A 10,673-nucleotide genomic window follows, 5' to 3' on the forward strand; every position below is an offset into this window, starting at 1 on the left:
AAAAAGTCCAGCAAAGTACAAGACCTTCCATGCGAGAAAACCACCACTCAAGGTCCACTCAATCTGCACAAATAACTGAACATCTATGCAAGTAGCACAAAAATAATTGTAAATCATAAAAAAAGGAAAACCATTTTTTTTTATTATATCAACAATACTTGGGTAAAACTTCTACATAATTTATTGCCCTTGACTTTATTTATTTATCTCCATAAAAAAATTATTTTTTTCCTTCATTTAAGCATAAATTCAATTCTTGCGATTTCTTTAAACATTATAGAGTGTGATATGCACTTTTTAATCATTCACAAGACCTTCAATGAGTTGTATAAACTTCAAGATCTCGTATTTCCTTATTCTAATCCTTTCAAAAACATGAAAATGGATAAGATGCTGGGATTCATCAATAAACACCATAATAAAAAAAAATATTTTAGAAAAAATTCGTTCTAAATTTATTATTATCTTTCGATGCATATCAATGTGATATTCATCAAAGAATTTCATTGACAAATAGTTATTCTATCTAGTTGGAATTGTGCTACTTCTTTCACTTTTCACAAACTAATGATCGTTGTGCGTTAACAATAATAAAATAAATATAAAGCTGAACAGCTATTATGAAAAAAAAAGATGTATAAAATTACGAATAGAGGCACATTCGAAAATTTCACTGGCAACGTGTAACAAAATAAATAGTCTTAGTAGTTATTCAGTATTCATTAAAAATATTTTCATTTAAAGTTCATTAAAGTATCACTTTGAGTACAGTCAAGTTCAAGCTTTGTTATACGGTATAAAAATTACGGTTTTACGCAGCGTAGTGTTTTCCCAGCAATTCTGGATGTGTAGTGATATGAATGCCGACGAGGCACATCGTCCTGTAGATCTTGTACATCGTTATCAGAACTATCAGAGTCTCTGTCGATTTCGATTTGGATGTGGAATTCACGATTACCCATGAGGGTCTTCAGGCACAGGTTAAGTTCTTTTACTTTAGCACGGACGATCAATTCCAAGGTGAACAGGTGCTCGTCGTGAGCTTCAGGGATGAATTGATGTATAAAATCCGCTAATCTGAAAAATGAAGTGTTCACTTCGATTAATTTTATGAAAGAAATTCTTATCAAGTTGATTTGATCATCGTCATTGATAAAATGTTTTTTCCGTTCCATTTATGAATTTATCGCGCGCTAAATGGAAAACGGTCATATTGATCATTTTGGAATTTTTAGGAAAAAAAAATATTTTTAATTATTTTTATTAACGAAATGAAAAAAGGTCGTATAAACATAATCTAAGGAACATGAAATTTGGACGATTTGGACTCTGCAGAATCATTTTCACCCATCTTTTGAGGACAATTTTTTTTTTGGCGGATACGACCGTTTTCCACAGATATTTCTCCAATAGCGGAAAATGAAAAAAAAAATCTTTTCACTGTTTTCTCATTTTTCATTATTCTAGTAAAATTTCTATTGGAGAAAAATTTGTGGAAAAAGATCGTATGCGTCAAAAAAAATTGTCCTCAAAAGTTGGGTTAAAATGATTCTAGAGAGCCCAAATCGTTCAGATTTCCTGTTCCCTAGATTAGCTTTATACGACCTGTTTCGACTTCTTTGACCTAAAAATCCCAAAACGACCTTTTTCCATTTAGCACGCGTTATAATGGGACGCAGGATGTGATGTTTCTTGTGTGTATTCAGTTCTTTGGAGATTCCCCTACGAGAAATCCATCGAATTTTTTGAACTGTTTTCCCTGTCTACAGACTTTAATGGGCGCTATCCAATGATCCCAATTAAATTCAATACATATGAGCCTGCACAAGTATTATGAAAAAAACATTTAAAGATCTTGATATTTTTCGAAAAATTCAATCACGGCCCGACGAATTGATGTTAATGATCTCTTGATTCTATCAAAATATAATAAGAATCCCACCATTTGTTGTTGAGTTACACGATTTCTGTCAAGAATCGATTTTTAATGATTATACTGGAAAAATCAATTGATTTACAGTTTAACAAATTGTTTTAATGCCTTCTTAATTTGGTCAAAAGATGGTTTTCATGCCTTTAACAGCTTGATCGATTTGATGTTGTGTGGAGTGCCTTGGAGTTTGAGGAATTAGAATCAAATAAAAGAATTATGAAAACCATTAAACTGCCGGGAATTATAATTACTGGAATAGATACCATTGAAAGATTATCTAAACAGTGTTAATGGAATAATTTTGTTCTAATTTCGTTTCAGTTATCCTTAGGAAATTGCGATGTGTTCCAACGGAAATCCTGAAATACCTAAGTTAAATGACATGGCATATATCCGAATATATCCAAAGTAATTCTATAACAGTTTGACTTGAAATATCTCTTTTCAATTTTAGAATTATCCCAATAATGTAAGCTCTTTCAACTGCGAAAGTACTTTCAATGTTTTATCTACATTTTCTCGGTTGCGAGATAGTTGAATGTCGAGAAAATCAATCAATCCATACATTAGCCATCAAACTTTTGTTTAATTCAATATACCTGAGGAGATACTCCACATTATGACCGCTAGGTCCTTCGGATTCTAAAATCTGTTGAGCGATTGCATGGATGGGGGCATCACCGAGCCAATGTTTATTTTTATTAGTTGCAATGTAGATTACCACTGGAAAACTGTGCGATCCGTCTCGCGAATGAAACGTCGATATCGTCGTTAAATATCCACCTAATGTGCATTCTCTTTTTTCAAGATAAGGTAACGCTGCACTTCCAGTCACTTCGAACGCTCGGCCATACGTGATTTCCTTAAGAATGAACGAATCTTTATTAATTAAGACAATTTTTACGATGTGACTTGTTTCAAATTTTTATCTTATCAAATAAATCTTACTTTTTTATCGTCTATCAGGGTGGCTACTCGCCCTGGCTGAAAAACACAGAAATATCAATTGATTAACGAGCTTATCTAACATTGTTTTATTTTTTATTATTTGTATATGGCTACGTGAATATTTTCGATTAAGAAATTCAGAGACGAATGAAAAGAAGCCGTTTTTATATGTCGAAAGAAAATTGTTGGCAAAAAATCTTGACATTTTCTCGGTAATATCACCCATTACGATCGTGTGTCATATCGAGTGTCACCACACGTGTTTCACTGTTTGCGGTTCAAAAGGATTATCTTTCGACAAGGCATGTTGACAGAAATCTCATAAGGTTACTCCTAACAGTCAAAGGCAACCGATAATTCCTGCGTTTAATTTCAATAATATCACTTCGAAAGATTTCAATAACTCTTTAAAATTGTGTGGGACTTTCAAAACAATCCAGCTACGTATCCATCCAACGAATGTCTGAAGACACGAGTGATGCGCGTGATCAGCTCAATTGGAATATTAATAGTATTTTAAGCGCGCAGAGCAGCCCAACAGAAACTAACTTTTGTATCTCCTTTGTTACGCGCAAATTGTTTGTACTCTAAAAACGAAACTGAACACAAAGATAATGTGTCCCGGACGTCTTCGAGTAAAAGAAGTCACGAACAAAGAAGATTAAATGACACAAATGTAACAAACACTTGAGGAAATAAACAAACATGTGGAAAAATAATTCGACTGAGTTAAAATAAAGTTGGAATTCTTTTCCGGACATCAACCTTTTCGTTGGCAGACGACCTGCTATGGCTATTTTTCAAATCAATTCAAAATACCAAGATATTCGCCTGTAAGAAAGAACATTTCAAAAAATGTTTTTTATTCTGAGTAGCTGAGTGCAAATGGAAATGATTACCGTTGAAAATGGTTGATTTTAGACAATAAGACCAAAAGACATTTTTTGCAAGAAAATTTCTTCTCTGAAAGATTATTCTCTTCTAAGCTGTTGAGGCTCTAAGATATTTGCAGACAAGTCAATGCCAGAAGATGTTTACCAATCTACTCAGCAAAATAAATAAATATTGCAAATGTTACTGCGTGAGATTTGATTATTTTTTTATTATTAAAATATCCAATATGAAAAATTTATGATGAAGTGTATCAGAATCAGGAATATATTTTAGAATTCCCACATGAAATAGAAATTAATAATAAATAAATAAATAAATAAATACCTTGGCACTAGTTCCTCGATGGCTATCGTTTCCCTGCCAGAACCGTCTCCCGAATCCCTTCACGTGTCCCGTCATACTTCTTTTGAATTCAAATCCAGGATTCCAGCACAGAGATCCATAGCCGAACACCCAGAGTCCAGTTGCTGCAGCCATTCTCAATAAATTCACTTATATCTCGTGGAGAGTAATTTAATATCAGACCGCACGTTCAACTACTGAGTGCAAGCTTCAATTCATTCTCGCTAATTTAGCAATAAATATAAATGAAATGAAGCAATTGCAATTTGTCAATAAAGTCACGTCATCGTTGGTGATTGAAGGATCACGTACGTTGAAGTGTTATGAACTCTGAATGAACGATTCCATCTGTTCATCGAGGGAGAGGAGGTCTGTTGGATGCCAGTGCTACTGCCCAACTCGTGGAATACTGACAATCGTGCTAAGCTTTAAACTTGGGGCTGATAGGTGGACGAAGAGCGATTGATAGTTGCACTTGACTGGGTCCCTTGTTTCCCTACGGTCTATCTTCGGCATTGTTCTCGCTTTCTATTGGAGAATACGTAATTATGATATTAATAATCTTTGTACAGATTAAATAGACGATGTATGATTATGTTTAATAATCTGTAGTTGATAAACAAGTATTGATAAGAGAGAAGAATCAATGGCTTTCACATCTTCTAACATAAACTGCTAAATGACTCAGATTTTCCGGACTAGGGTAAGCTACCCAGTAGATGGGCACTGCCCTATAGATGGACGAACTATTTTTGGAGAGGAAATTACGCAAAAAATGCAAAACTGCAAAAATTCCAAAAAATGCAAATATGAATTGTTACTTTGCAATTTCACCAACTGTTGTGAGTCTTAATCCCCGAATAGCAATTTTTTCGACCAATTTTTCTTCAATTTCTGATAAAATAAACGTCCATCTACTGGTCAGTTTACCCTAAAACAATTTTTCGTTTTGTTCTAGAGCCGATCAAACCGGTATAATTGACTATGATTTTTTTTTATTTGATTGACTTTCTAGAAATTCTAAAAATTGTCTTGAAATTGAATGAGTTGAGGAAAGAATATCAAAAAAGCTTTCTCACAGTTGAAAAAATTTTCAGCTAGTTAAATGTTTTTGTTTCCTTTAAATAAAAATAAATGCTGTAATAATTTCAAAATGAATAAGAATTGATTTCAATAATTCCGAACTTTTTATAATTTTTGAAAGTGTTCTGAAAGATAATCCTAGAAGACTTGTTTTCAAGTTGAGAACACTGATATTTTCTGTTAGACTCAATAATTTGTAAAATAACTCAATAATTGATGGGATGTCAACTTTAGAGAAAACTTTCACGAGAAAGTTGAGGTTGTCGAGTTGAAAGTTTAATGAGGAATACAGTGAGATGAGACGATTGACAACAACATTTCGCCAGACCATTCATAAAAATAGTTTCAAAATTATTACTCGTTTCGTATTCCGATTGATGTTTTATCCTTTGAAAATTCAAGCACTCCCATTTATGATTTAAGAGCAGAATACTATAAGTTTTAACAGTCGTGGGCTATTGGAATGCGATTTCTCATACATTGAAGATAGATTATATATGTCCAAAAATGAATAATTATAGCACATTTTTTTAATAAACATTGCACCATTCATGTAAAATAGCCCGCAAAATGTTTCTGAAAGAATTGAGAATATATTTTAAATATTTTAAGAATAATTTCACTGCTTATTTTACATGAGTGACGCAAATTTTAATTTTAAACAAAACAAAAAACTAATTCGTAATTATTATTGCACGCATTTTTTCAAAAATTTTGAGAAAAAAAACTTATGTAGCTCAAAAATTGGAGGCCCTGGACTATTTTTAACATTTCAAGTGTGTGCGGAAAAAAGGAACAATGAACTTCAATGTATGAGAAACTTTTAAATCTCATAGTAGTCTCACCTTAAGGATACTTATCTAAATCCCTAGCACTCAAAAAAATTTGGGTTTTGCTATAAATTGGAATCCACCAACCGAAGTGGATCATCGAGAAATAAAATAGATAATATGTACCAATTGCAGACGTTACGCGAATTTACACGTGAGCTCAATGGTTGGTTATTGGATTCCGTATATTTTGTCACATTCCCCTCTATTATTATTTTTATTCTTGGTTTTGTCATAGATAAAATTTGTTTACTCAATTTTACAGAGCGGTTGCGATTTTTTTTCAACAATCAAAATAGTTGGCTGACTTGTTTTTGATTCGGTTGTGTAAGTTTTGAGTTTAAATTGAACTAACTTTAGCGCACTTTTTTTTACGTTCGAGTCATGAAGAGTACAGGTACGAAAAACTCCCCGGTTTGGCCATGTGACAGAGCCGCTCGTTCTTTTCACACAGAGATTTCACTTGCTCCAAATAACTTTTCTTCAAATAAAATATAATAATTTGCGAGAAATTAAATTTCCATGAATTTGAATATAATGTTGAAGCTACTAGTAATCAACATTTATCGATCAACAACTTTGAGAAACACTGGCAAAATATTCAGGAATAAACTCAGAACATTGGTACTATTCATTCATTCTTGGCGTAACTACATGTGAAGATGCTCTTATGTATCTTCAAGAAATATTAACAAATAATTAATCACTGCAACCCATTAAACTGATAAATAAATAACTCACGTTTAAGTAAAGGCCGGTTGACGGTTGACGTCTGTTGCGTGTGGTAGGCGAACGAGACTTCAAGAGAATGGAGAATCTCTCGCACGTTTTTCAGTAGATTCAGTATATAGTGTGATACGGAATGATGGCAGAGTGAGACATTACGACCTTGGACGGAGAACGCAAGCGCGCTGAACCAGGGTGTGACAGAGAGGGAAGAGGTTAAGCGATATGTGCCAGTAGTAGTGCGATGTGGTGCGGTGGGGGAATTGAAGCGGCTGATGAAATAACTGCTGAAGATTGGACGTTACCGAATTTTTGGCTGGATAGAGAATTGATTTTTCCCGGGGCAGAGGACGGACTGAAGGACACTGTGCTTCCTTAAGATCAGATCAGGGTTGGGCGTGTAAATTACATTGGTAAATTACACCGTTTTTTACCCACATAATTTTCGTAAATTGCCTCGACGAGTGTTTTACATTTTTCAAATTACTAAAAGCTTGCAATTTTTGGTTACTAGAATGTTTATTTTATTCTGACTGACGAAGACGCAGTATTGGGTATACTGCATAAATATTTATTCAAAAATAGTATATTATTTCCCGAGGACAGATAAACCGCGAATTTTCTGACCCATGTGATTAAAGTCCCCGCCTTCGGCTTGGATTATAAAGCCACATTCGTCAGAAAATACTATCATCGCCTGGTGATATAATGTACTATTACATTACATGGTACGATTTACGGCATTTTAAGAAACTCAAAAAGATGAGCCTCATACCTCATAAAGAGTCAATTTCACGAGAGTCAAACGTTGCAAAAGACCAAAGTCACAAGTCATCTACACTGAGAAAGTCAATCTCATTATCTATTGAGCTTCATTGGCTTCTCCACTTTATTATTTGGAGCCCCAGAGAAGTCCAGTTGGCCCTCAAATAGTATATTATGTCACCAGGCGATAAAAGTATTATCAGGCACGGATTATAATGCCACATTCGCCAGATAATGCTTTTATCGGCGTGTGGCATACGATATTTTATGTCGTTGGGCCCGAAAACCGCGATCCGAGCGAAACGAGATTAGAATCGCGGTTTTTTCGGGCCTAACGACATACAGAATCATTTCGTTCTGAACAGTTCAAAAAAGCTACCAAAGACAATTGAATTAGTTTTGTCATTTCAGAATGCTGAATGAAACAAGTTAATGTCAAGACAAAAGATGATGACGCGATGAATTCAATTGACTTCAATATTTTTCGGGCTATTTTACACGAATGGGGCAATTTTTTATTACAATAATAACAAAATTAGCTGTCTAGGATTTGAATTAAAAAAAATACTAATTCGTAATTATTATTGCACATATTTTTCCTAAAATCTTGCAAAAAAACCTCTGTAGTTGAAAAATTGGAGGCCGTAGACTATTTTTAACATTTTAAGCGTTTGCAGGGTAAACGAACAATTAGTTTTTTTGCATTAATTATTCGTTTTTACACATATATAATCGATCTTCAATGTATGAGAAATCTCGTTCCAATAGCCCGGGACATGTCGACTTAGCTCTCTTGATTTTCCCCTCCAAGTATGTGGACTCGAACCGCCGCTCAATAAAAACAATCGATTGAGAAATTATCAGGTGGATGGATTTAATTAATTTTCCTTTATTCGAAATAATGAATAAGTTGATATTTTTACAAAAATTACACCAATGGAGGCCGAAAATTATATCAAATCACAGTTATCTAACCCGTACGGAAAATTTTCATGGAAAAACTTGGAGAACATCGTTCACGGAGAGAAATTTCTGATAAAAATTATCCTGCCGTTCTATAAAAGTATATCATGAGTCATCGTTTCCTCATTTCTACCTCGAAATTTAGTAAAAATTAATATATGATGATCACATTTTATTCTGTATTAGAGAAATTTTATCCTGATAAAAATAAAAATTACCGTGCCGGTAGAGTAAAAATTACTGTACCGGTAGGATAAAATTTACCAATCTTTCTAGAATTTTCGTTATCTACATAAAAATTATTGGACTGGAAGAGTAAAATTTATTATGCGTCAGGATAAAATTTCTCTAACGTAGAATAAAATTTGATCATCATACATTAATTTTTACTACGTTTCGGGATAGAAATGAGGAAACGATGACTCATGGTACACTTTTATAGAATGGTAGGATAATTTTTATCAAAAATTTCTCTCCGTGTTCGATAGATGAATTAATAATGAACTTCATTTGGCTTATGCTTCGTCATCAGACTCATCATTATCATCGGAATCTTCATCATCAAAAGGAAATATAGCTGCACGGAGAGAAATATTCGGTAAAAATTACGGAAAAATTCACGTAATCCGCAATTGCGAATGGTTTTCCGGCAATTTTTATAGGAATGGAAGAAATCTGAAACGCTCAGTGAATTCTCAGGTTCATCACCGAACAAAGTACGAAATTGTCACGTAATTTTTCCCGAAGAAGTCAAATCTCACACAATCTTCGCGACTATTATCATGCCTCCGAAATCAAAAATTCTTAAACGTTCAACAATTTTTCTGAAGCGGGTGAGTTATTTCTACGTTAAGTTCCGTAAAATTTCTCAATCGTTGGGGAAACATTACAGAATGACTTGTGGTCCTCACAGCCGTGAGTCATCAGACGAGTGGTTAATTTTTATCGAACAAATCGTAGAATTTACGTGGCGATTCGTACAATTTCAGTTCTGACTTACACTTTTTATTGAATTTTACTTCGCTCGCGGATTACCTTTCAAAACGTAATTTTTACGTTTTTTTCTGGTAATTTTTATTGAATTTTTCTCTCCTGGGATCAAATAAGCTTTTTTTCCTTGAATAAACTTTAGATAACCCATCAGGTAAAATAATCCATCGAACTTCCAAATTTGCATTTTTTCTCAATTGACAATTTAGTTGACTGAAGCTGGTGCAACCGGGCCTCAATGATTGTTTTTTCTTCAAAATGTTCGTTTGCTGCCGAACTTTTCAGAAAAAAAAATAGTAAGAAAATTCGTGATATCGAATATTTGGAGCTTCGGAATTGGCATGGAACCGCTCATTTAAAAAGACATACATATCCAAAATAAAAATAAAAAAAATCCAAAATAAAATTGGACATACGAATTTTTCGTTTCAACCCTTCGTTACTCACCTGAAATTGCCTGACATGGTTACTCGCATTGCGGCGCTGCATTGTAATGTAAATCTGAGCGCGCCGTTGCCACAATTCATTCGGATATTGGAATCGCGCGGAGGTCTTTTCACTCTTCTGATCTCCCGGCAGCCACAAGTGTGGCAACGCAGTCTGACATATTTCCGTGAACACGATCCGTCACATCGCGGCGCTTCGCCATATTTTTCATTTCCAGTTAGAATAAAAAGGAATTTCGCTCTAATCAGAGGCTTCGGCCGTGGTTGGAAATTGCAGAATGCTTTTAAATAAATCAGCGAGGCATACAATTTTTTCAACTTTTTTAATGAGTTTTTTCGGAAGTTTTACTAAAGAAAAGATTTCACCGACGAGGTGCCGCGCATACATGTAACGAATGGTTACGTGACATATTTTTGCAACTATGAAAAGCAAAAGTTTGTTTTTCCATTGATGACTGAAGTCGAAACGTTTTGCTTTTTGGGGATTAATTTAGTGGGTTTTGTAAAGGCACACGATCGTATATGCTCGTATAAAAAGATGAACATATCAAGATGGACGAACATGAATAATTGGGTATACGACGTGGTTGGCTTCCGGATGGATGCCGCGTTGAGTTTCAGCATTGCGCCGACGTTTCGCAAACATTGCAGTCTGCATCTTCAGGGCTATGAGCTCCGATTCTGAGCTCCGATGTGTGGGGGCAGTCCTTATATACCTTCCCTTGTGGTGGTGGGAGAAGGGGAAGGGGGGGG

The 10,673-nt window shown here is 34.5% G+C and overlaps 1 protein-coding gene across 1 annotated transcript; it reads right to left on the reverse strand.

Moving 5' to 3' along the window:
• Nucleotides 1-120: 120 nt before the first annotated feature.
• LOC107046394 (glutathione-specific gamma-glutamylcyclotransferase 1) lies at nt 121-6,899 on the reverse strand. The gene is made up of 5 exons (XM_015269005.2): nt 6,772-6,899; nt 4,100-4,645; nt 2,882-2,917; nt 2,533-2,795; nt 121-1,077 (listed from the first exon to the last, which is right to left on the reverse strand). Exons 2-5 carry the CDS (start codon nt 4,250-4,252, stop codon nt 804-806), a joined length of 726 nt encoding a protein of 241 aa, XP_015124491.1. The 5' UTR covers nt 4,253-4,645; nt 6,772-6,899; the 3' UTR covers nt 121-803.
• Nucleotides 6,900-10,673: the final 3,774 nt, after the last annotated feature.

This window comes from Diachasma alloeum, unplaced genomic scaffold (genome assembly GCF_001412515.2).
Source record: "Diachasma alloeum isolate Michigan unplaced genomic scaffold, Dall2.0 Dall_scaffold_01351, whole genome shotgun sequence".
Lineage (NCBI taxonomy): Eukaryota > Metazoa > Arthropoda > Insecta > Hymenoptera > Braconidae > Diachasma > Diachasma alloeum.